The sequence below is a fragment of the Pseudocercospora fijiensis genome (genome assembly GCF_000340215.1).
Source record: "Pseudocercospora fijiensis CIRAD86 unplaced genomic scaffold MYCFIscaffold_7, whole genome shotgun sequence".
Taxonomy (NCBI): Eukaryota; Fungi; Ascomycota; class Dothideomycetes; order Mycosphaerellales; family Mycosphaerellaceae; genus Pseudocercospora; species Pseudocercospora fijiensis.
In genome coordinates this window covers 4,279,620-4,306,163 of record NW_006921538.1, presented here as the reverse complement: position 1 = coordinate 4,306,163, position 26,544 = coordinate 4,279,620, and the positions used below count along the sequence as shown (strand labels likewise).

The window sequence follows — 26,544 nt, the reverse complement described above, 5'->3', positions numbered from 1 at the left end:
TTCTTAGTTAGCCGAGGAGTTACATCGCCTTCGTCTTCGTCGATAAGTCGGGCCTTGCTCTTGTTCTTCTTTCTCTTCTTAGTGCTAGACTTGGATAGCGTTACCTCGTTAGCGCTAAATAGCGCAAACGATAGATAGGCATTAATTAGCGTAAACGATAGAGTCGGCGCCTTAGCAACTAGCGTCTTATTTGCCGTATTGCCTCTTAGTATTAACGATATAGCCTCTACCTTATTCTCGTTATTAGAGATAGGTTCCGTTACTAATCCTACCTCGCTTCGGAATTAAGCGATTCTCTATTCTACCGTTATATTGTCCTCTTACGGTTGCGGTCTTAGAAAAGGGTTGAAGGTATTAGGCTCGTCGGAGTCGGGCTCGTTAAGAAGGTCGTAGGCGTCGCTCTCGCGAGCCGGGCGATAGTCGTCGAGGTCGATGTCCGAAATGTTATTAAAAGTGCCGTTACCTATAGAACTAGCACCGACGGTATTCTTAGCCTAGCCGTCCTTACTATTACCCTCGCTAGCGTTACCTAGCAAATTAGCAGTGTCGTTAGTAGCGGCTGTCTCGCCGTTAGCCTCGGCGACATACGCGAGGAGATCGTTAGGAAGAGTTATATCGCGCGTATTAGGCGTATCGCGCGGTAGCGGTAGTATTTCCTGCTTTATATCGTATTCTATAGCTTTGCGCTAATAGAAACGGTATCGAATATCGTAATTAAGCTCTCGTATCTAGCAGTGTGTTCGCGGAAAGTTGTTATTATAGTAAAGTTACTATAGCGAAGTTGTTTTAAAATAAAGTGAACTTAGTGTACGTATAAGCTTAGTATACGCGCTCCTACCTATTGCAGAAGTGAAGCGAACTACGTAGAAGCTACGCGAGAGGAAATGCATATAAGATAAGTCTGTTATGTAATGCTCCGTTGCTATCCTAGCGGTAGCGACGATCGTAGGCCTTTACTATAGTTAGTAGAATGCCTTCCGTTCGTACCTACTTATTAGCTCTAGCTCCTACGTTCTTCTATCTAACTAGATATTCTACAACCTTCTTCCTATGCCGACCGACTCGTCGGACTCGTCGGTCTCTTAGCGCTTCTATTTCCGGTAAGGCGTCTCCCTATTCGATACGCATCCTTAAGGGTTGCCTCGTTACTCGCTTATACGGATCCTTAGTGTTAGGGTACGGCTCGAGTTCCGTAATCGAGACTACTAGGTATATCTTCTACGTCTTTAGCAGGTCAATCTAGCAGGCTAGTCCGGTGCTTATAACCTTCGTTACCTTATATAGCCTAATCCTTAAAGGTATAAGCTTTCGGTTGCTAACTCTAGGGATAGCGTAATTCTTAAGCCGTAAATAGACTATGTCGCCTACTGCAGGTTTCTAGGCTACGTGCTAAGAGTCGTAGCGTTACTTTATAGCGGCCTAAGTATAGGCGATATTGTTCTCTGCCTTAGCTCGGTAGACGTCCCGTTCCTTCGCTAAATCCGTCGCGCTAGTCGTTACTATTTAGGCTAGTTCCCTAGGGTTGAAACCTATTAACACCTAGTTCGGTAACATGCTAGTCGAGGCGTTAACTAAATTGTTAAGAACTAGCTACATATGCGGCGTTGCGTATTCTAATTCTAGATCTCTATTAGGATGTTAGGTAAGGAAGTATCGTAGGGCAATCTCGACGGTCTAGTTCGTTCTCTTAGACTAGCTATCAGCCTATAGGTAATAGGCAGTCGTTATTAGAAGCTTAACGTTTATCCGCTTAAAAATAGCCTTCTATATCTCGGACGTAAACTTCGGGTCTCTGTCGGAGATAATTACGGTCGGCAGGCCCTAATTGCATCGGAACAGCTCGTCGAGCAAGCGGTTAGCCTAAGCCTCCGCTAAGTACGCATCGTTGCTAGTAATTAGGAGTACCTATTTCGTGTACTTATCCGTTGCTATAAGTATAGCGTTGGTTTCCTAAGCGGAAAGGGATACTATAAAGTCAATCGTAATCGTATAGAAGGGTACTAGTAGAGATAGTATAGGATTTAAGGACCCGTACGGCTTATATCGCTTAGTCTGCAACTCTAAGCAGTCCTAATAGTAACTTAGATACTTTTTTAGTCTCTTAGCTAGTTTCCGGATGTAGTACTAGTTATTTATACGGGCATAGGCATAATAAAAGCCGATATAGTATTAGTTATCGTATACACTGCTAAAAATGTTACCCTCTAATGCCTTTAGGATGCACAATCGTCGGTCGCCTAAATAGGGCTTATCGAGCTACACTAGGCCTTCGTCGTCGACTAAGAAGCTAGTAGAGCCTAGTTCTACGTTCTATACTATTGCTTTAATATTGCTCTAGTATTCATCTTCTTCGTATACTTCGATAAGCTATTACTTAAATACGTCGTCTATTTCTAGCATTATTACTCCGTATACTAGTTCCTCGAATACGTCGCCCTCCGGGAGATAGTTATCTGTCGTTTCTAGGCGCGATAAGGCGTCCGGCACGATGTGTTCTCGCCCTAGCTTATAGACTACCTTTAGTAGAAAAAGGGAAAGATATTACGACGATCTCGTTAGTCGGTTGTTAAGCTTGTTAACTAATAAGGAAGTTAAGGCAGTCTAGCTTACGATTCCTAGCGTTGCCGTATAATCCGTAAGTACGGTTACTACCGACTCGTATGCCTCGACTATCTATCGCACGCGTTTAATCGTCTATACTAGGTAGGCGACCTCTAATTCGGTTAGCTAGTACCGTCGCTCCGTACTAGAAAGAGTTTTTAACAAAAACAAAATCGGTTGCGTCTTTGTCCTACCGGGGTTTTTAGTAATAGCGTCGCCCTCGACGTAGGCTACTATTGCGCCGAAGCCTCGTTTCTTAGACGCGTCGATATAGATATATAGCGGCCGGTGTCTCGCAAAATAATGCAGCATCGTTAGTTTAGCAAATGCCTCTTATAGGGCTTAGAACGTAGCTAGTCGTTCCTCCGTTTCCTCGATTAGTGTCGTTACCGTATAATGTCGACGTACCTAGCCGGCCGCGGGCGCTCCCTTAAGCCTCTCCGTCTTTATCTTCTAGAGCGGTTCCGCTAGTTAAGCGTAGTACTTAATATACGTCCTTAGCTATCTAGTTAGTCTAAGATAGTGCTCTAGGTCCTTTAGCGTTCGTAGGAACTTAAGCTTAGCAATAGCCGCTAGTTTGTCGGCCGGCGTCGCGGTACCTAAGGCGTCGACTCGTTGTCCTAGTAGCTAGATCGATAGGTACCCGATAAAAGCCTTTTTAGGTACTATAGTTAGCTAGTATCGGTTCAAGGCATCGAATACCTTATCGAGATAGTATAGATGTTCCTCTAGCGTCTTGCTATAGATAACGATATCGTTAATAAAAGCCTTAGCGAACCCGTTAAGTCCTTCCGTTCGTAGGATTCTATCGATCTGTCGCTATACGTAGGGCGGCGCGTTCTTGTAACCTATTACGGCGACGTTATACATTTCCTAGCCTCTATAGGAGACTACTAAGAGCTTGTATCGGTCTTCCGCTTTTACTAACTATTAGTAGAAGAACGACTTTATATCGATCGTCGAGATAAATTTAGCGCCTTAGACAGCGGCTAAAACGTCGCCCTATAGCGGCATCGGGTAGGCGTCCGTTATCGTAATACGGTTGAGTCTACGGATATCGACAACCGCTCTACCTTTGCGGCCGTTCTTTAATTCCTTCTAGACTACGAACGTAGGGAACCTAAAAGGTGTTAGTTCCTTCGTCTAGGACATCCGTCCTTAGTCGTATAGCTTATCGTAGACGCCGTCGATAATCTCTCGTTCCTTCGGGCCTATAGGATATACCTTGTGCGCCAATTTAGCGCTAGCAGCCTTCTAGTCGCTAACTAAAGGAATAGTTATCTAGTCCTCTTTAGGAACCTTCGCAAAACGGCCGTTATCGATAAACAGCTGCTTATGTTTTTCTAGTAAGACGTTGTATTTAGCCCTCGTCTCGTCGTCGCTATATAGCATAGCGCCTATTAGGCCTAGCTTTTCCTTCGCTCCCGGTTGCGCTAGCGGTAGCGACTCGTCGTCTTCCTCTCGCTCGGTAGTTACTATAAAGTATAGTAACACTCGAGCTCGTCCTTTCTAAGCGATATTTATCGTTACTACGGTGCTATTTGGGAATTGCATTTCCTTATTAGTAAAAGATAAGACTAACTTCTCCTTTTCTATTAAGCGCGTTCCTAATAGTACGCTAGCCGGTAGGCTGTTAATTAAGTATGCTCTTGTCGATATCGTAACCCTGTTATTAAAAACTATATTAATAGGCATCTTGTTAGATAGGCTCGTAATCTTATTACCTACTCCGCGTATCCGCCGGGGGCGCATTGCCTTTAAAGGAACTCTATTAGGGTATCGCTGCTAGGCTAATGTTCGATCTATAAGAGTGATTAGGTTACCGCTATCTAGGCATATTTCTATTGCTATATTGTTTATCTGAGCTGATACAGTTGCGTGTCTAGCAGTTATGCCCGTTTGCTTATCGGATCTAGTAGCCGCTAGGATTTTTGTCCTCGTCCTTTACGGTGCTCCGTTCTAAGATGCGAATATAGGCGGTTAGAAGTCTCAAACTCCTAGCGGCACACTATATAGGTGTACTTGTTATATACTAGGCTTAGATGTCCTATATTAAGAACATCTACTGCGTTAGCGTTAGCATTAGCATCGTCGTCGCCTCCTTTATCGGATAAATACTCGTTAGAGTCGACGTAGTTAGTATCCTACTGTTCCTCGCCCTCTAATTCCGGCTCCTCGTCGACCTAATAAGAGTCCTGCTTCTTACGCTAAGCGAAAGGCTTTATAGGCGGAGGCTTAGCCTTATCGAAGGTCTTCTTAGCGCCCCTTGATTGTAACTTGTCGCTTACTAATTCTTAACGGTCTTAAGGCTTGCGAAAGCGTTAGTCGCTTCGACCTTAGTCGCGGCGAGGCGGCGGCGGCTATAAGGCACGTACGTTGTTAGTCTAAGGCTTCCTAGAGCCTTCTTATCGGTCCGTCTACTAACGGCTCGATCGGAAGTCCCGGTCTCGATTACGCTATAGTTACTTACCTACTAAGCGGGTAGGGAAAGGTCTCGATAAAGAACTAGCAATAGCAGTTACTATATTACGTCGGTTTAGTCGTCGTACTAGTTTAGCCTACGCCGGTTGCTCCTTCTTAAGCCTCTGTCTAAATAATATAATAGTGTCCTCTTCCCTCGGTAGCCGAATGCTACGCTGTAGCTCTATATCGATACTATTCTATATATACGTTAGCTGCTGGCTCTTGTTAACTAGGCCGGCGTTATATATGCAGCGTATTACCTCGCTAAGGTAGGCATCTGTACTACGTCGGTTGCCTACGTCGGACAACGTGTATTTAAGCCGCGTTAGCTCGTTTAGCGACTTAGATAGTAGCGTCTAGAAGTTCTCTCGTAGCGTCGTAAACTAATAGTCTAGACCTAGTACGTAGCGAAGGCCCTGTTTCGCTAGGTTGTTAAGCGTATTAGTGTACTAGGTTAAGGCCGTTCCTCGTAGTAGTGCGGGGATTCTAAACTTAACTCGATCGTTGCTACGATACGCTATAACATCCTTAAGTCGTTTAATAAAGATGTTAACATCTCGGAAGAAGGTATCGGATCCTACGACCGTCGGGTCGTCCTCTCCCTTTAGTAGGTCTAGTTAGAAGAAACTAATTTCCTAGTCCCGCATTCGGTCTAGGTTGCTAGCCTCGTTAAAGACAGGCGTTCTATTCCCGTTTCCGTTACCTGCCGCCGGAGCCTAGGCCTAGCCTACTAGTGCCTAGGCAACTGCCGCCTAAATAGCGGCTATTATTTCCGCCGAGATAGCGTCCCCTTATTCCGCTATAGCAGGAGGCTAGACGCTCGTTGCCTATATAGTTGCTGTTATAGGTCGAGCCGTCGACGTAGTCGAAGGTCGTATACTTATAGCAGAGGTCGCTATTGTTATAGTTGTGTTAGGCGATTGCCGTAGAGGCTGTAACTGCTATAGCGATCTAGAGGCAGCTGCCCTTAGCTTAGAAGGTAACTTCCCCTTTACGGGTAAGTGCCTTCCGGACCTGCTTACTATAGCAGTCGCCGATAGTAAATTTGGCCCGTACCTTCTTCTATAGAACTGTAGGAACGAGTTCTATATAGGTTGTCGGTATACTAGTAAGTCGAGCCACTTAGGGGGATAGGTCTCTGTCGCCTGAAAGTCCTATAGAAAGCGTACTAGATAAGACCTAACCTCCGCGTTAGTAATCCGGTTGGTTCGCGCGTATATAGCGAAAGCGCGGTCGTCGTCTATAGGGTTTATACAGACATATGTTGCTCCGTATATACGGTCGTATAGAAGTGGTAAGGGGAAGTAGTTAGGCTCTTAGTCGGATTAGCCCGATCTGGTTGCCTCGTCCTAGTAGCGTCTCGAATGACTCCTAGTAGTACGAGGGTTTGGTGCGAGCGAAGCTACTAATTGTTATGAAGTTGAGATTGAAGATGATTATATAGAGGAGGAAGGCTAATTACAAAGGTAGGCCGTCGCCCCATTAGTTAGCCAACCCCTAGACCGTTACTTCCTTGTTCCGTAACACTCGTCGCACAAATCGTCGTACAGATCTCGTCCATATTACCTATATAGTCGATACATTCCCAAACGGGTCTTCGCTATCCAGATGTTCCAATCTCAAAATAGTCAAGACGTTTTTTGTAGAGTGCTCATAGAACTCCTTGCATCGAATGCAAAGCTGAATAGACCAAATCGTATTAGACGTCCGCAATATCAGACGACTTCCAAAGATCAAGCCTGTCACAAAATAAGCAGTTTGTTCTTTTATGCTTCTAAGGCCAGGCAAGTGCGGAGTCGTCCAAGTGAGATCCGACTCCATCGGGACTCGTTCGGATGGCATGATGTCTAGGTCGTCGGCTTCCACTTCTTCTTAAGCTTGGCTCCTGCCTCGTACTGCCAATTTCCAGTCTGTGGCATCTCCTTGGCTTCCTCGGCAGTCGAAGAACGCTGGCACTTCCTCAAGAATTTCTTATAATGAGGGCCAAAGTTCCGAATCCGATTACAGCTCCTACTGCTATGCCCGGTGCCAAGTTCGCTGCTCGTCGGCTATACTCGTGGATGCAGTGCGTCAGGGCGCTGTCGAGGCGGCAGGGAGAATTCGTTACCGTCACAAACCTCTGCCCACCTCCATGTGAAGCAAGCCCCGCGTCAAAGACCCTCCCAGGGTTCGGAGCAGCAGAAAGTCGTTTGTGGGCATGCCTTGATCAGCCAATTCAGGCCGCTAGCACCTTCGTCCGTGGATCGAGAACATGATGTTGGCGTTTGGCGGGAAATCGAGATTCGAAAGGGATTGGAACATTGGGTAGTATCCTCGCGAGTTCGGCGATGTGCAGCCAAAGATTTTGACGTTATCTGGCCATCATGTAGACGGGAATCGATCGAAGATGTTGGTGTAGGTCGGCATACCGACTCTTTGGGTCCAGACTGGGAGTTCTGGTGAGATAGGAAGAGCTAGAAAGGCATCATTCTAAGCAGAAGGGGATGTATAGGTGGCGATGAGCTGTCGAGAGTGGGAAAGAAGAGGACCCCATCTGTGTATACTCCTTGCCGCGCTGCAAGGTATACATTGTAGTAGAAGCCATTGGGATCATGCCAAGGAGTCTTGAACGCCAGTGATGTCTTCCGAACACGATCTTCTAGTAACGTTACGATGAGGTGAAGTGGTGAGAGGAGGAAGAAGCCAAGTCGAAGTTGGTGTTGTAGAGCCATGCCAAGAAGCGGCTGCTGAGTGAGACAGGCAAGTCCAGCCGATGAATGCCCCTTGTCTTCTCGTCGCAATCTGATGCAACAACTTCGGGATTATAACAGAGATAACAGAGGATCTCAATCGAACCACCAATTGACGCAGTGAGGGCGCACTTCGGCAAGCGATCAGGCTACATTATATATATAGCATCAGGCTGTGTCAATACCGTCACCGAAAAGGACCATTCAGACCATATGCATTGCGAATGTCGGAGCGCGAACGGCCACTACGACCACGATGCAAGAGGAGGAATTCTAATGGCGATGCTCGACGCGAAAGAGTGAGGTGATCGAGGAGAAAGGGCGGGCGATAGAGTGTACACACAGAAGGTGGATATGAAGGGGGAGTGGGCATGGCATGTTCTACTTCGCTACACCCTCTGCCTTACTCTCGGGAGACTTCCTATACCTCGAGATCATAACCTTCAACAACGGCTCAGTAGTAGCCTTGGGCCGACTGGATGCCTTTCAAGAACCCATCGTACGCGGGCTTCTTCTGGTAGTTCTCGTCCCACATATCGCCAGTGCCTTCGCCCGGGAAGGTGGATGGAATCCAGGAGTACTTGTCAGAGACGCCCTAGTGTCACATCAGCATCACTGCGCAGCAGCCGGGAAAAGGAGGGCTCACCCAAGTCGTCATTCCAATACACCTCTTCACCTCCATACAACTCGCTGCGACACGCTCATATACCTCTGCTTGGGTCTGGAGCTTCTCAGGAGTACTGGGAGTCTTCATCCGCACGTCGACCTCGCTGTAGGTTACGTCGACATCCAGCGCCGTCAAGCCTTCCAGGGCCTTCACCAGAGTCGTTTGATTCGGAGCCGGATCTGCATCACACGAAATCAGCTCGATTGCACGGCATCACATGGTATCAAATGAGTCCTCACTGCTCTCCTCACAGGTCAAATGCGCCTGCAGCCCAACACCATGAATCTTCCCACCATACTCCCTCACCAGCTTCACGATCCGCTGAGCACCGAGCCACTTGTCGCCCGCAGACTCGAGGTTGTAATCGTTGTAGAAAAGTTTGGCGTGAGGATCCGCGTGATGAGCGAACTTGAACGCAAAAGGAATATACGCTTCTCCGATGGTCTTGTAAAAGACAGATTCTCGGTACGTGCCATTCTCTTCGAGACCCTCGTTGACGACATCCCACGCAGTGCAAATCCCCTTGTATCGTCCCGCCACAGCTTGGATATGCCCTTTCATATACTCGATGAGCGTGGCATTGCTGAAATTCCCCTTCGCCACCTACAACACATCAATCAATTAGCAATCGCGAGTCCCTCACATCCCATCCAGAGCTTGAAGACCAGCTTACATAATCCGACAATTGATTATGCCAAAGCAACGTATGGCAGTGCAGCTGATATCCATGTTCGACCACCCATTCGGCAATCGCATCTGCCTTTTCGAATGTATAGTTTCCTAGCCCGGGTTCTGTCAACGCCCACTTGAAATCTTCTTCTGGAGTGATGCTGTTGAAGTCGGCGTTGTTGCTGATGATGGCGAGTTCGGAAGTGTCGTCTAGGCGTAGCTTCATTGCTGTTCCGATAAAGGACCGTCCGTTCTCACGCATTGCCTTCGCGAGGCCGGTGGTTGGGCTGCTGTAGCCGTGGCCGTAGCCGTAGCCGTGATTTTGGGGAGATGCGGTGCATGCGGCGCTGAGGCTGAGGATTGAGGTGAGCAGTGTGTTCGGATGCATGATGCCGCTTTGCTGGTCCGGTATAATCGGTGGAAGTAGGGATTCTGTTGTGTCTCGATGCCAGCAAGTCACAGGCTCGCAACTTCCAGTAGGCAGGCAGGCAGGCACGGCGAGGCGCTCTTTCAAAGTGAGAGTCCAAGTGATACGGGTACACGCTTTCAGAAACTCTCATTTCACACTCCTCGTACAAATGTCCCATTCAGCATAGTTCTTGAATCCTGAGAGCCTGGAATTCAAACACTGACTCTTCGACCTGAACAATATATTTAAGCCGACAGAGTAAGCCCTCCAGGTTGGTTGATAGGGTGACTCAGGCTATATTCTAGCTACAGGTCTGTGCTCCGGAGTAAACAACTATCGGTACGACGAACTTCAAGGTTTCCCTGGCTGGACAAAGACAGCGATTTGGGAATCTTCAAGATCTTGATGAAGATACAGTTCCAGAGTCAACCTCTACGTAACGTAGACTAGTGACTCTTCGATAGGTATTGCAACCCGGACTCAGGACGTAATCCATTTCAACCTCTTGAGCCGCTATATGTATACTCAAACATCCCGAGTTCTCATCAACTACACTCCTAGGTCGCAAGAGAGGAGCGAAACTCGAAACCCGGTATATCGGTAATTTCTTAGGTCCACGTATACTGACCAAGAAGTTAAATTCAAAGTAGCTTCAGCACACCTCGAGGGTTCCATAAGCCCCTGCAAAGTGCCCTGAAACCACGCAAATTAGTGTACAAATCGGGGTACTGCAAACACCCCTTGTGCAACCCAATTACCTCGGATTTCCACCGTTCCGAACAGCCGTAATCGCTCGAAAACGACTAAGTCCACGCCTGCACCTCAGTACCACCACTTCCACCGCTTAGAAGCGACAACCTCTCCTTAGATCCGTCGTTTTAGTGGTCCACTTCCACGAGCGCGTTTCGAAGGTGTTACAGGCTCACTAATTGAAGGCTTCTAACGACGAGGTTTATAAGGGCCACCTAATAGCTGCAGTGGATTAATTGAAGTATCTTCACTAGGTGACTATATAGGTAATGAATGCTAAGCTGTAGATAGTGCCGAAGAAGGTAGTAGCTCTATAGAAGGTAGAGGTTGGCGTAGTGGAAACAGCTCACTTAGTAATAGCAAATCGTCTAGTAAGGATTGATGCCTTAATGCCTCGTCGTTATCGTATTGATCACTTTTGCTAGCGTCTTTTAGTAAAGATAGCGGCAATCGACTGCTCTCGAGTCGACTAGCTTTAAGTAGTATAGATTATAGAAGGTCTGTATCCGATAGGCTATCGAATAGGTCCTTATCGTTAGCCTCGTACGGAGCGTCGTTGTCAGTAAGGTCTAAGAGGTTTATATCAGCGTCATTGTTAACTGTAACAACGACTAGAGCGAAGTTAACGTTATCGATAATATTGTCTTTGTTAACTAGACTATAGACAGGCAGTATACTGCTATTAACGACGATAAATAGCCGCTACGGAGCCTCGACGGAAGGTGCTAAAGGTACTAAAGGTGCTAAAGGTGCTAGACTTAGTAGTGCTAGACTTGGTAGTGCTAGACTTAGTAGTGCTAGACTTAGTAGTGCTAGACTTAGTAGTGCTAGACTTGGTAGTGCTAGCAGTAGTTTAAAGACAGGTTGTTATAGCGGCCTATCGTCGACTAAGCGCTACTTAGCCTTACGACGAGGTGTTAAATAGGCCTGCGGAGCGCCTCTGTTAAGCTATTATTGCATCTGAATATCTATCACTAATTGAGCTATTTCCGAGTAGTATGTTACCTACTATAGCAAGGCTTCGTATTGCTGCTCGTCGTTCAAGTGAGGCTTAGAAGTCTAGCTGTTATAGAAGCGGAAGAAGGTCTATATAAGACCTTCTTGCATAGAATAGAAGTATTCCTTCACTGTACGGAGCCTATAGATACTAGGGGCTTTATTTAGGTCGACAAGCTGTCTAGTAGGTCGATGGTTGTTGTTATCGTTAAGAATTAGCTTGCTATTATGCTAGTCTAGATGAACGAGGTTGCTATTAGGTCCTTGAAACCGACTGATATAGAGCCTATAGCGCTAAGTAGTAAGAAGGCTCGTTTTGTCGATATAGAAGCGCTAAATATGCTTGTAAGGAAGGTGGTAGCTATGCTAGAAATAGCAGAAGCATTTAGTACAAGCATCGTCGTCTATAGTAGGTAGACACATCCGCCAGATAGGCTTGCCATTGTCACGGTCCTTGTATGCCTATATAAGCTTATCTGCCATCTTCTTCTGTATAGAAAGCGGTAGATTCTTAAAGGATAAACAGGATTCGTTTTTCTATAGTGGAAGCTAGCCCTAACCGTCGATCTAGCCGTTTTGAAGCGCGCGCTCGCAGATGTAATTGTCTAGTTGTATAAGGTGCATCACTAAGCCTAATAACAGTTAGTATAGGCCTTGTTGTTAGTAGAAACAATATAGAATGAACATGGTCGAGAAATCTAGATAGCTTAGCGGGAGTACCCGAAAGCCGGTCTAGGGGCTACGGCCGTTCTGAAGAATATAGGCGTAGACTTCTTTTGTATAAGATTTCGATAGCACTATAAGAATAGGACGAATACGCACCTCGCAAGCTCTATTAGCGTATCCAACGCTTGTCTCGGCGCTTCAAGTGTGCGTAATAGCCCTTAAGTAGTAACGTTGTTCGAATCGCTATTAAAAGGGGGTCTCCGAGCCGTGCCTAAGTCGCCTATCGATCGCTCTGTAAAGCCGGCTAGTTGTTACGGAGGTATTCTAGCTTCTTCTTTGCCTTCTGAGCCTCCAGTTCAATAGCCGCTCGCTTAATAAAGTGAGCACACTCGTCCTAGTCTCTCGCGATAAACATAGCATTAGACATAGCCTTAAGCGCCTATAGATGCTTCTTAAACCGCCGTTCGAAGGTCTTTACAACGTGCCGCTAGCAAAGCCGCTATTTAATATAGCAATCGGTTAGCGCCTGCTAGATAGCACGTTGCTTACTCGCTAAGTCGTCTGTAATAGACTAAAGCGGTATCCAGTTAGACTGTTCCTTATAGAGGTTATCGGAAGCCTTGCTTGCGTATATAGGCTATCCAAAGTAGTAGGTTAAGCTATTGCTATTGTAAGAGCTCAATTTGACTTAGAAGTCAGTTTTAGCTATAGAACGGAGCGTTCTTATAGCCTTCTCAATAAGGTGCGCCTGCTTACAAGATAGAAGCATATAACTAGCCGGAAGCCACTCGAGATGCTAATTGCGGACGTATACCGTAAACAGTAGCCAAAGAGGTTTGTTTGTACTAAATGTAGAATCTAGCAAGAATAAGCCACTATAGTTGCGAAGAAGCTGTAGTTGCTAGTTAGAGGCCTAAATAAGGCCTGATTGATACGTGCCCTTCTTGTCGCCTACTGAATAGATTGCCTCCGCCTAACTAGTTAGATTGTCGCTGTATAGGCTGAATTTGGTATTTAAGTAGGCCTAAGCCTGTTGTAACTGTCGATAGATAGACTCGCTAGCGCTAGACCTGCGTTTATCGCTTATTCGAGTGATGGCGGCCTTGTTAGTATTGCGGACTCGATTACGTATAATTCTTATTGCACCTGCGTCTCGCTATACTGTCGCTTGCTTAGGCCTTCTCATTTTATTAACTAGCTTAGAAACGGTCGAAGAGCCTAGAAACAGGTCAATACTAGTATATGAGCCGCCAAGACCGCACTTACCTGCTCGAAATTCGAGTATTTCCTTCTAAACAGCCTTTATACCGTTATTGACCTATATTCTATTAACAAACTCGAGAGTATACGAATAGCTATCCTTTAGCGGTAGGAGGATAACATGCGAGGGCCTCAGTACCGTTATATCCGTAGGTGAGTGCGCTAGCGCTATATTGTCGAGAAATACCCCTAAATCGCTGTTTTAATCCTTCTCGTAGAACTCGAGGATAGTCAATTTCGCAGGGCAGTCGTGCGCCTTCTACGCAATACGCTTCCGCCGTAGACACCTCGACGCCTTCTAAGCACTACTACCGCCGCTTTCCGCTCGCTAATGGTCTATAAACCGCTTATGAAGGCGACACTCGAATTTCACCCTACGAAACAGCCGCTTTGCTAGGTCTATAGACAGCCTGTCCGGTCGATTCTTAAGGAACTAAATATTAGTAGTAAACGATCGATATTCGTCGTATTCGAAGCCGCTTATTCGTACGCCTTGCTAATTACGTATAACACGACCTAAAGCGAGGCGAATATCGTCTACTTCTAAACGGTATTCGCGGTTACGAGGGTAGAAGAATTGGTGCCTTTGCTAATATATATTTAGTGGAAAAGGGCTCTGAAACTGCGACAGCAACACCTTAGCGATTATCTACGAGATTACGAGAACGACCGACTACGTACCGACTGTTCACACTCTAGCTTACTAAGCAACGCGTTTACATCTTTAGGCGCCAAATGCCTAGAATAATCACCTATACTGGCGACAGTAAGGTCAAAACAAGGGCGACACGTGACCGCGAGGAAGAGGTAGAACAGGTCGATAAACAAGAGGTAGAAATGGCCGCTAGATAAGGTCTAGTTTGGCTTCAAAGTGACTCCTCATTTGCAGGCCTATACCATGCGATTACAAGGCTTCAAATTGGCTCGAAATTAGACCTCTTGGCGGTCCATATATAGCCTGTAAACAACCATGGAAGTGGACAAGCCGCCGCTGCAAACCTAGCCGCCGTGGCGGTTTACCACCCTCGCATTCTTGGTCAGTATACATAGACCTAATTTCTTTCGTTCCTGCGTTTCAACCCTACCCCAACCCAACCCAACCCAGTAACATATTTTTTTAACTTCCGGTTGATCATTAATGCGAAGATCTTGCATTTGCCATTACGGAGGACGCATTTCGCTTTCTTTCCGATCCGGGGATGCTTGTTTACCGGCCATGCCATTTTACGAGAAAGAGAGATGATGTAGTAGGAAATCCACGTGAAAAAAGGATTGGAAGAAGCATGCCACATGTCTCGGGGAGGAGTGGCTGACGGAACCCTGGATATCCCAACTTCAAAGAGCATCGAGCAGAAGATGATTTCATTCCAAAACACTATTCTCCATCATGAATCAATCAATCAGTCAGCCAGACTGAGCCAGTATTTCATTTCATAAACCCATCCCACCTACCCCTCAAGAATCCCCACCTAAAAAAACCACCCTTCCTCGCACAGCCGACATTCACTACCTCACTTCAAAAAATCCGGCGTCCAATGATGCCCAAAAATCTTCTCGACCAACTTCCTCTGCTTCTTCTCGGGATCATTATCCCAAACGCTCGTCGAACCCCTTCTTGAACCCGCCGCACTGGCAGGTCTGCTTCGACTTCTGCTGCGCGAAGAGGCTCTTGACTTCGAGGCTTCAGTGCTTCGGTGTTGCCGGGCTTTTGCTTCTTCTTCGGCGAGGACGGCGTTGATGACTTCTGTGGCTGAGGGGGATCTCGCCGGGGATTGGGTTGAGGAGTCGAGTGATGCTGGATTTTCTGTGGCGGGTTTGGTGGCTTCAGAGGTTGGGTTGGTGTTGGGAGTGAGCTGGCCTTGACTAGGCTCTTCGGTGGCAGGAGTTGGGGGGATGATTGCTGTATCGGGGACTTTTGAAGCGGTTGTCGTTGCCATGGTTTCGTTGATCAATGGGTCGTAATGCGTAAAGTGTCGAAGTTGTGGTCGATGTAGAGTCGCCAGGGTTGCTTGTAGTCTTCCAATGTCTTGTCTTGCTTTGATGTTGACGTTGTTGGAACTCGCTGCGCTGGCCACGCGATCAACCGGGAGATATAGATCTATTGTGTTCGATGACGAGAGGCTCTCACGTGAGCGTGGCGTGATCCCTTCCTCGATCTCCGAAGTGTTCTCGCCAAGTCCCGCATCGCAGAAAGCTCTCCAACATTCTCGATCAGCATACCCCGACACTACCCCCGACCACAGCTGACAGCCGCGTGGCAGCACTGGGATGAGGTTCGAATAAAGTTGTCGGGAACGACGATGATGGCAGATCCGTTGCGATCTGCTGTACGATCGACGCCTCAGGCACCACTCGTTCTATATTCAGTTGCATCATTTGCAAGTCAGAACGCATGTTGAAATTGGAAGACTCTCTCGATGAGCAGGACTAATTGCAACTGCTTACTGCGCCTGCAAGCATATGCTGTGATATGCTCATGCCAAGCAATGATGCTCCTCCTCCACATTGCCCGCATACGAGTTCGAGGTTCATATTGTCTAGGCGGATAACTCGGTCACCTTGGCAGAGGTGCTGCATTTTTATCATCAGTGAAAATATCGCAGTGTCTTGATGCTGCATAGCTAGATGCCCAGAAGACCCAGCACGTAAGGATATGACCTCCTTACTTTTTCAATGGTCGCCTCGGCAGTTGCCAGTTGTAGCTCCAGCTCATGAATTCTCGCAATGTTCGATGTTTTATCAGCGTGCCCGTAGCCTGAGAAGCTCGTCTTGCAGTGTGCCGTGCTAACGTCGTTGAAGAATGTTATGCATGACATTGACCAGGAAGTCTGGAGGCAGCTTTTTGATCTCGCTGCGGCTCAGATGCATCGATCCGGTCCAGCTCTGTGATGCCTCTTGCTCCAGCCACGCTCGCAAAGGATCTTGATCCGGCAGATTGTAGCAGGCCAAGGAGATACGGTCAATGGAGGATATCAGCAGAGGCCAGCTCCCACTCTTCTGGTCGCGGATTTGCGTTAAAATATCATTCTTGAGGCGCTGTACTCCTCGTTTGTCAGCGAGGATGTAGAGTCCGACGAGCGAATCTTGAAATCTGAGTTTAAGGGCGAGCGATGATGGTAGGGTTACCCAACCGCTCCCATCTTCTGCCTCGGAAGCTCCATCGTGGCCCTTCAGTGCATCCAGAAAGTCGTAATCATCTTTGGTCGGGATGTATATGTCTCCAGTATACAACCAGTAAAGCATCATTGCGAAGTCCGCCGGACTGTCATCTTCGAGCACCACCCTCCTAGTCCTGCCTTCCTCAAAACGACCTTCGAACGCACCTCGGAAGAAATCCGAGAAGACGCTAATAAGTGTGATATGCACCGTGAATGGAACCTGCTCTGGCCCTACAAGAACTGTGCCGATGTCAGAGAGTCGGGTGTACAGTGCTTGCTTGCGAGTTCTGTTCAACGTCCGTTGCTTGCACGACTCGATCCAACGATGTTCACACCGGAGTGCTGAACTGTGTACGCAATTGATGTGATACCCGCACACCCGCTCCCAGTAGTTATCAGGCGCATGCATTGCACAAGCGCGACGTCTCAAGTCCTGCTGTCTTTCCAGAATTCGACGCAGAATGCCAGAAAGGTATTCCGGAGGATATTCCGCCGCATTTTCTGGAATATTCAATGCATCGGCGAGGAGTCGGAAATGGGCTTCCTGGCTCAAGAATTGGCTTAGGCGCAGGGATTTTTCAAACGCCTTCTTGATCGCGGGAAGGGAAGTCGTGCATTGGAGCAGGTTGTTTTCAGCCCATAGCTCGTTGACGATGCTGTTACAAAGCGTGTCGAGCTTCAATCGTCCGCCCAGCAGATACAGATCTACTAAGTCTTCGTCCAGCCACTTGATGCTCTTCTCCGGCTCTTTGCTATCACCTTCGACCAACCTGTCGACGTCCCGTTTCTGCGCGCTCCAATCGTCCTCGCTCTTGCCCAACACGTCTGCCGTAGGCTCAATGAGTTCACCTGTATACAGCCAGACTTGGAACATTCGAAAGATTCGTTCGTCTTCTGCAACAAGCTCGAATGCATCGTCGCCGTGTATCCTGGCACCTTGGCTCAGCGCTTCCAGGAGTTTCGGACATCGCTCGCGGAGAATGCCAATATGGAGGACGAATGGAGTTCGTTCGGCGCCTACGTAGATGGTTACTGCATCGAGATATCGGGCACTGCAGGTCCATCAGAAGGGTCAGTATTGGAAGATGCAGAGAGTGATACTACGCGGATCCAGATTCACGCAGATCGTCGAGCCTGGACTTCTTGCTCGGCTGGTCAGCTCCGCCGGTATTGCTGTCAGATATCGGACGTTTCCTTGGGCTTCTCCGGGCCGATGAGCTTGCCATTGTGGTTGCAGTCAAAGTGGAAGTACTTGAGAAGGAGGAGGAGGAGTAGGAGGCTCGGTTGCGACGGAGAAGTCCGCCAAACGCCAAGACCCAATGCTCCTCCACTTTGCCGGGCAACGCCAGCCTCCAACTTCTTCTCCTCCATCTTCATCACTCACCACTACGACTACGATACGCCCAAGCAGCAAGTACACCATTGTACAGACATCGGAGCTCAACGGGCCGGGTCTATGCCTATGTCTTTTGGGGGTATGGCCCAGGGAGATGATTCAATCCTGTTTAGAAGTCCTCTAAGATCACCCTCGACGTCCCTCGCAACATGAGAACATACACCGGCGGTCGAAGGCAGCTAGATCATACATGTCTTGGCACTTCCGCATCCATATGGCTTTCATCCAGTGCTAAGATTCGAAGGAAGATGTAGTGGTGATGAAGCAGAAGAAAGAGGACTCATAAGGCATCGGAAAGGTGGAGGAGATTCTGGCTCTCGGCTCATTCCGGCAGTAACCAAATGCAGAAGGATTCTCCATCTTTTCCGCCGGCGGAGAACTTCTCATTGGCAGCGCAGCTGCCAATCTAGACACCGCGGCCACCGCCCGCGAAAATCCAAGTTGTCCGCCAAGACCGAAATGATTGGCTGAGAAATTTCGCAGAAGTAATATGCAATCAAAGATTGAAGGGAAATTTGACTTACCCCGGATTTCAGCGTAGAACGTCAATCGAAACAAAGATTAAAGGGGAATTTAACTTACCCCGGATTTCTTAGCTTATTAGCTAGGGTATTAGCTTGATAGTAGTAATATTTAATTCAAGATTTAAGTACATTTCCTATTAATTGCGTATAAATAAAAAAAATAGCTAGTGTAGGACTAGTGTAGGACTCGAACCTACGACAAGTATATTTCCTATTAATTACGTATAAATAAAAAAAAATAGCTAGTGTAGGACTCGAACCTACGACCTCTTAACCCCCATCGATCTTATAACTCCTTTAAGACATATACCTTCATATAGCGGGGACTATATTAAGTAGTATAGCCGGGAGAAATAGAATCATTAATGGTTAAGAATCATACTACTAGACCAACTAGCCGATATATATAGAATGGAAACTAATACTCTCTATATACTTATAAAGTAGGAGCTAATAGCTCGATTTCCATGAAAATTTCACGTTTGATAGAACCGACCCGCGCGGTTCTAACGGTGTAATTTTCATTGAAATCGAATCAATATTCATTGAGATATTAACCGCCGAAGTTGGAGCTAATACTCTCTATATACTTATAAAGTAGGAGCTAATAGCTCGATTTCCATGAAAATTTCACGTTTGATAGAACCGACCCGCGCGGTTCTAACGGTGTAATTTTCATTGAAATCGAATCAATATTCATTGAGATATTAACCGCCGAAGTTGGAGCCAACACTAGCCAACACCTGCCAACACCAAATTCGAAGGTGGTCGATTTCCATGAAAATTTCACGTTTGATAGAACCGACCCGCGCGGTTCTAACGGTGTAATTTTCATTGAAATCGAATCAATATTCATTGAGATATTAACCGCCGAAGTTGGAGCCAACACTAGCCAACACCTGCCAACACTAAATTCGAAGGTGGTCGATTTCTATAAAAATTTCACGTTTAATAGAACCGACCCGCGCGGTTCTAACGGTGTAATTTTTATTGAAATCGGATTAGTATTTATCGAGATATATATAGGATACTCCGTATTCTATAGCTATCTAGTCTAGAGGCGCCCTAATATACTAGCCTATAGGGTACTAAATATTAGCCTAATCGGAGGGGCTATAGTAAGGCTCTAGGGCGTCTAGTAGGTATATCGACTTTTTTTTATACTAGACGTACAATTTTCGCTAAGTCTACGAGTTGCGCGCGTTTTAAGAGCGCTCGCGAGGCAGGGTCGCCCCCGAAGTAAGGGTTTCCTATATAAAAGTGGCCGGCTAGCGGACCTACTTTGGGAGCGGAACCGCCTTATATAGAAATCGTATCCTAGCACGTTCGGAGGATATGTATATAGGAGTAGTATTTTAGATTCTTTAAAGGAACTATTTTACTGTCTTATATACGTCAAGGAGTATACCTTTAAAAACCCCTTTCGCCGAGGGAAACTAGGTACATTTACTACGGTCCTAGATCGAAATTTACCTAGGATCTATATAATATGGATTCTAATTCGGATACTACTCGGGATCGAGTACAAAAACAATGTTCGAGGTGTAAAACACAACGACCTCTAAGCGATTTTAATCGAGAGGGTAGGCAGTCCTATAAGACCTGTCTTACATGTCGCGAGAAACAGGCACGCAAAAGGCGGCTACAAAGGCGTTCGCGTAGCCCTACTATTAACGTAGAAGCCCCTAATATTTATCGGAGAGGTCGGGACGAAACCTCTATTGAAAGGGAGTAAAGACGGGCTGTCGCGAGAGAGGACCGCGCAAATCGGGCGTTACGATCTACTAGGGCTCCCTTACTTGCCCGCGATATAAATTCATTTACCTGTAGCGGCTGTAATATACCTCGGCCCTATAGAGAATGTCGGGTAGTTAATTCTACCCTCTGCTCGTATTGTTCGAATCCCGGTATTTCGGATATTACTACTGAGCTAAAGTGGTGCGAAACGGGTAGCCACTTTACTACCCGATCGGAATTTCAGGCCGGTAGTCTCGAATATGGTTACTGCCGGCAATACGGTATCTTTCCCTCTACGATTCCTAGCTCTAGTAGGGCTTCCGAGTCGTCGAGGTCTCGAATGAATAGGCGTTCTCTTAATCGAATTCGCGAGGCAGCCTAGGCTACTCGCGAACTAGATGAGGGTAATCTTAGCCTTAAAAACGCCGAAACACTAGAACAACGTCGTACTCGACCGGCTCTATCTAATACCGACTTCGACCGGTGTATACGATTTAGCCGACAGGGAGATACTATATCTTGGATACGGTGTCAAATATGCCCCCGCCGCTGGTTAGATCTTAAGCTAGATCCTACTACCGGCGCTTGTAGCTCTTGTTTAAAGGCTATTAAGTCGAACCCCCCTCGAATTCCCCTATTCTCTAGGGCAAATAATATGGACCCGGGCGAGCTACCGGTAGATTTGCCTAAGCTTAGCGATATAGAACAGCTCCTAATCGCTAGGGTCCATACTGCCGTTAACGTACTTACGGTCCGGGGCCAGCAGTATAAGTACCGCGGACATGTCGCTCATTTCCTTCGCGATATAGTCTCTGTTTATAACAAACTGCCGCGACTACCTAATGAGGTAGATATACTATTACTTAGGCCTCGGAACCTAAATACTAATGAGATTGCGTCCTTTAATCGCGAATTCCGCGTTCGTAGGCAGGCTATTAAGTTGTGGTTAGAGTATTTAAAGGATAATCATCCCGGATATTCTGATATCGAAATAGACCCTACGCTATTGTCTCAGCTTCCGCAAGATAATAGCGTATTAGGTCAAATTCAAACCGAGTTAGTAGAGTCCGATGAAACTACTACTAGCGATCGGCCACAATATTTAGATACTACCGGCGAGGACGAGGAATTTCCTATTGAAACCGCCGCTGTCCCGCAATTAGGGCAAACCCGGGATCCTAATCAAACCCTACTAGATGACCTACGGTCTGTAGAGAGTATAGCAGGGGGGGATAATCCCGAGGTTAGCCGGGTAGGCCCCCAGAATCCGACCGAAGTTAGCCGGGGACCCCCCGGGACGAGTCTACATCGATTAGCCCAGCCTCGCAGTCTACCCCACTTAACGTGGCCCCATTTACAGGCGCGACCTATCGACGAGTGGGATACTAATAGTAGCCTTCTATCACTTGCCTTTCCGTACCTATATCCTACAGGGCAGGGCGATTTTTATAGCCCTCGCGAAAGGACAGTTGGTTTTAAGGACTATATTCAAGCCCTACTATACTATTACGACGGTCGATTTGGTTCCCATACTAGCTGGCGGTATACGGTATTTAATATCTATTACCGAAGCTTAACTCGTAGCTAGTCTACGTACCTTGCCCGTAGTCTCGAAGTTGCTAATAGCCTTACAAAGGAGCAACTACGGGAGGCCTTACTAAACCCGGAGTCCCCGGATTCTAAGTCTATTTTAGACACAATTACAAGGCACGGGCGGTCCCTAATTGGTACGAGGCCGTATATGGGCGCCCGCCGAATGGAACTAGAAGCGATGGTTCGGTCTCTAGGATGTCCGGCGCTTTTTGGAACCTGTAGTCCCGCCGATCTACAGTGGGACTATTTACTTCGGTTAAGTCCGTTCTATAACGAATGGAAAACAGGTAGTTCGGCCGATTCTATCCGTCTAGCACGGGAGTTTCTTAAGGACTATCCGCATATCGTAGTAGATCTATTTAAGCGTCGGTTAAAGCTCTTGTTTAAGACTGTCCTAGAGCCTAAATTTAGGGTATCTGACTCATGGATTCGGTTTGAGTTTCAAGGGAGAGGTAGTATTCACGCGCACTTTTTTCTTTGGATAGACGAGCTACTATCGATTAGTGTTACTACTGACGAGGGGCGTTCGGCACTTGCTACACGTTGGGATAGACATATCGTTGCCTTAAATCCGGATACTAGTCGGCAGGGTGCCCCTATTGGCCGTAGTGCTATAAATTCGGATACCTCGGAAATAGAAAACAATCTCGAGTTTCTCTCGGATCTTGTAAACCGACTTCAGCGGCACTCGTGTAACGATTATTGCCTACGCCGTAAGAAGGGACAAGATGCGGCCGATACTACGAAATATTGCCGGTTTCACTTTCCGCGTACTATCCTAGAGAGGGCCGAGGTTTCTAATCGCTATAACGACAAGTTTGTTACATATATTGCCGAGTGTAACGATCAGAACCTTAATCACTTTAATCCCCTTTTAACGATGGCCTGGAGAGCGAATACCGATCTTACTCCGTGTACCGATATTAAGGCAGTACTACAATATATTGTTAAGTACTGTTCGAAAGCCGAGGTTGCTACAAAGCCCTATTCAGAACTTATACGGGATATCCTGCCCCGTATATCTGATAGGAGGCCCTTAGTCTCGCTTGCCGCTAAGCTACTTAATAAGCTAGTTTCTGAAAGAGATTGGTCCGCACAAGAGGTTTCGTTTATTCTACTAGGTTATAATTTAGTAGATTGTACGCGGCAGTTCGTTAACCTCGACTGTAGACCGCAGGCAGAGCAACAGGTACCATTTGGGCTAAACGACCTCGGCGAGGGGCACCCCCAGCAGACTGCGCGTAGGACGATCTATATGAAGTATAGCGATCGACAGGAAGTATACGCTACTGTTTCGCTCTTCGAGTTCGCGACTAGATTTAATCTAGGCCGGAATCCGCCTACGAGGTTAGCGGATAGAAATCCCGACCGGATTCTTCGCTATATCCCGCTATATCCTAGCGATACTAGCGATCCGAAGTACGCGCAGTACTGTCGGTTTAAGGTTGTACTACACGTCCCTTGGATAGTATATCCAGTACTACCCTTCCGATTCCCAAACTCGCCTATTTCTTATACTACGTGGCCGGCTGCCTACCGGGAATTAGAGCGCCGGGAGTCGCAGTATCCTACACTTAGGAGGGACTATTACGGCCGTCTAGCCGAGGAGAACGAGGATTTTGAGGACGAGTTCGAGGAGGAATATCCTATTACCGAGGATGAGGAGGCTATATTTAACGAACTCGGGAACGAGCATCCTAGCGATAATAATCGGATTCGCGAGGAGCTCGAGTTAGGACAGCGGGGTATTGATATTTCTGCTGACTGGAGTCCCTACTGTGGCCGTTTTAAGGATACTATACCCGAGGTTTACGAACCGCTAGCTCGGAATAACTATTGGCGGCGGTTAAAGGAAAGTTCGACCTCGAATTTAGATGTCGAATCTCAGGCATCCAACGCCTATCTATCACTAAATCCGGGGCAAGCGGCAGTATATAGTGTCTTTGTTAAGAACTACGAACAGTTTGTCCGAGAGTTTCCATTCGGTACCCGCTTAGGGGCGCCCGCCAACTCCGAAGGCGCCCCGCAGCTATTAATTAATCTCGACGGCGAGGCGGGTACCGGAAAGTCCTATGTAATCGAGCTACTCTCGGCTCGGTTACAGGCTCTTGCGCGGCGTACTGAAGGTAGTACTCGAAGTCCTATTGTTAGACTTGCCCCTACTGGGGCAGCGGCGTTTAATATCGATGGCTATACTATTCATTCCTTCTTTAATCTACCTATTCAAGTCGATCCTATCTTAGACGAACTTGGAGACGAGGCTAGAAAGGTCTGCCGCCGACGGTTAGAAGGAGTGCGTTTTATAGTAATTGACGAGAAATCTATACTTAGTATTCGTCTACTAGGTTGGATTAATCAGCGCCTATTCGAGATCTTTCCTGAAACTAAGGCCTCTACCGACTTTTTTGCCGGGTTTAGTATTCTTCTAGCCGGGGACTTCTGTTAGCTTCCGCCCGTCGCGGCTACCGCTCTCTTTACTACTAAGCGTTTATATAACGCTATAGATATCTCCGGTCGTAATTGCTACCGAGCCTTTAAGTATACGCTACGTTTGTTACAGGTTGTCCGGCAATCCGGGCAGGATAAGACTGCCCTACAATTTAAGGATGCCCTACAAGCCGTCCGGGTTAATAAGGTAGAAGATAGGCACTATAATCTTCTTAGACAGCGTACGTTTACGCCCTTCGGGGAGGCAATACAGAGAGACTTTAAGTCTGCTATCCGGCTTTACTCCTATCGTACTACGGTAGAGCAGTTTAATCGTACGCAACTCTTAGCTAGCGAATATCCGATACTTCGTATTAGCGCTAAGCACGACTCTATTTCGAGTAGTCGGCTTGACGAGAAAGAGTTTCAAGGACTCTATTCCGAGCTATACTTAGTTATTAGATGTCCGGTACTTCTATGTCAGAATATCTGGACGGAGATGGGTTTAGTTAATGGTAGCCGCGGCCAACTATATAGTATTCTCTGGGACGAGGACGTAGAGAGTCCCCGGGATACTATGCCTCGCTGTCTACTCGTTTATTTTCCCGAGTTTCGTAGGGTTGGACTAAACGAGCAGATCGACGCTCGGGGGGGGGCCCGGAAGGGTGCGGTTGTGCCTATCTTTCCCGTACGGAGGGCACGCGGTACTTACGGTACTACGGAGACACAATGGCGCGAGCAATTCCCTATAGTAACCTGCTATGCGATTACGATTCATAAGTCGCAAGGTATGACTTTAGATCGGGTTGTCGTAAACCTTAGGGAGAAGCAAGTATCTCCCGGGGTATTCTACGTAGCCTTATCGAGGGTTAGGGCCTATAAGGACCTCGCTATCGAACAAGACTTTGTAAAGTCGGATATTACTTTTGGTATCTCCGATATTACGAAAGATAGGGATCTAGATTAGCTAGAACGGACGAAGCAACTCCTATCTGTCGAAATTACTAGCCCTACTACTACGCTACGTAGTATACGTACACAAAGTCTAGCCTTTGGTTCGCCAAGGTCTATTCCTTCAGTCTCGACTAGGAAAACACCTTCTACCCTCCGTAAGAGTATCGATCCTTCGCCGGTTCGGATTCCACCTATCCTCCGGCCGTCTTTAAGGGATACTAGGCAGAGGAGTCCGTTACGGCATGGAACTACGCAGGAGGAATTATGGGGTGGCTCGGTATCGCCGGATTTATCACCTAGCCCGGCGGATCCTAGCCCTACGTTACTACCGAGGCGAAGAGCGCCTACTATACCCCGTCCGGAGGGGCCCCCGGAGGAGTACCTAATAGCTGGTAGGATAGGAGGTAGTAGTCCTATACCGGAGTTAGGTTTCGAGGAGGAGGAGTACTTTGTATATTAATCTACTATATATGGTTTTGTACTTAGGCGGCGCTATATCGGAGTTAGGTTTCGAGGAGGAGGAGTACTTTGTATATTAATCTACTATATATGGTTTTGTGCTTAGGCGGCGCTATATCGGAGTTAGGTTTCAACTTTCGAGGAGGAGTACTTTGTATATTAATCTACTATATATAGTTTTGTACTTAGACGGCGTTTATAATAGGCTGTAACTACTAAGAGGAAATTCTATTATCGAGTTCCTATCTAAGTAACTTAACAAGTTGCTAGACTATTGTACTAACTCGCGCGGCTCTAATTCTATAATTTAAGTAAACGTATATATTTCTTTGATTTTCGAATATATCTAGGGTTTATAACGGACTAAGTTGTCCGGTAATAACGGTATAGTTTCTACTAATATTGTCCTAATCTATCCTAATACTCTTATAATATATTATATACTAGCATTATAAATATATCCCCTTAACTAGTATATTTAATTTCTATATATACGTTTATATTTCCCCTTGCTATATATACTATCTTATATATTATATATATATATATAGACTTATAGTATAATTTTTATTAGAATCGTATTAATACTAACACATATACTAACCGAATACTAGACTCTAAATCCGATAGTCGTCGATTGTAGTTAAAATTTAGGCTTTAACGATTGTAATAATAAAATATTGTTCGTAGTTAATCTCCTCTACCTTAGTCTTTTTTTTTTAAAAAAAAAAAAAGCCAACCAAACACCCTCCGGAAGTACCCATTCCCGACCCGTATAGCTTCAACGTGTGCTATATTATAGCGTAGAATCAGCTACACGGTCGGGGGATTACAGTCCTACTCGGGAATACAGAATAGTAAACACTGTGAGTAGCCGGCCAGCCCCTGCTCCCCCGGAGGGGCCCTCAATAAAGCGTAGTCTAACGATTGGGCCTCGGGGCGCCCGCATCTACTACCCTCGTCAGTAGTGTATCTGATTGGCTGAACGTCCTCGGGTTTTGCGTGTATATATCTGCCCATCTATGCCAAGAAATCCGGGGAAGCTGATATAGCTCAGCTGGTGGACGCTCGCTTTTTTAAGCAACG

At 46.7% G+C, this 26,544-nt stretch overlaps 4 protein-coding genes across 4 annotated transcripts; 2 read left to right on the top strand and 2 right to left on the bottom strand.

Annotated features, from left to right (window-relative positions):
• Positions 1 to 8,143: 8,143 nt before the first annotated feature.
• Positions 8,144 to 9,738, bottom strand: MYCFIDRAFT_54093 (glycoside hydrolase family 10 protein). The gene is made up of 4 exons (XM_007930657.1): positions 9,134 to 9,738; positions 8,700 to 9,063; positions 8,440 to 8,639; positions 8,144 to 8,388 (listed from the first exon to the last, which is right to left on the bottom strand). The coding sequence occupies exons 1-4, from the start codon at positions 9,515 to 9,517 to the stop codon at positions 8,248 to 8,250; spliced, it is 1,089 nt and encodes a 362-aa protein (XP_007928848.1). The 5' UTR covers positions 9,518 to 9,738; the 3' UTR covers positions 8,144 to 8,247.
• Positions 9,739 to 13,945: 4,207 nt separating this feature from the next.
• MYCFIDRAFT_177590 (uncharacterized protein) lies at positions 13,946 to 14,570 on the top strand (the record flags this gene model as incomplete). The annotated part of the gene is made up of 5 exons (XM_007931354.1): positions 13,946 to 14,000; positions 14,064 to 14,155; positions 14,188 to 14,314; positions 14,357 to 14,454; positions 14,481 to 14,570. 5 exons carry the CDS (start codon positions 13,946 to 13,948, stop codon positions 14,568 to 14,570), a joined length of 462 nt encoding a protein of 153 aa, XP_007929545.1.
• Positions 14,571 to 15,512: 942 nt separating this feature from the next.
• Positions 15,513 to 16,777, bottom strand: MYCFIDRAFT_156289 (uncharacterized protein; the record flags this gene model as incomplete). The annotated part of the gene is made up of 1 exon (XM_007931353.1): positions 15,513 to 16,777. One exon carries the CDS (start codon positions 16,775 to 16,777, stop codon positions 15,995 to 15,997), a length of 783 nt encoding a protein of 260 aa, XP_007929544.1. The 3' UTR covers positions 15,513 to 15,994.
• A 65-nt stretch (positions 16,778 to 16,842) lies between these two features.
• MYCFIDRAFT_208630 (uncharacterized protein) lies at positions 16,843 to 18,253 on the top strand (the record flags this gene model as incomplete). Its single annotated transcript, XM_007931352.1, has 6 exons — positions 16,843 to 17,292; positions 17,315 to 17,871; positions 17,919 to 17,992; positions 18,030 to 18,062; positions 18,112 to 18,204; positions 18,237 to 18,253. Exons 1-6 carry the CDS (start codon positions 17,278 to 17,280, stop codon positions 18,251 to 18,253), a joined length of 789 nt encoding a protein of 262 aa, XP_007929543.1. The 5' UTR covers positions 16,843 to 17,277.
• Between the last annotated feature and the right edge of the window lie 8,291 nt (positions 18,254 to 26,544).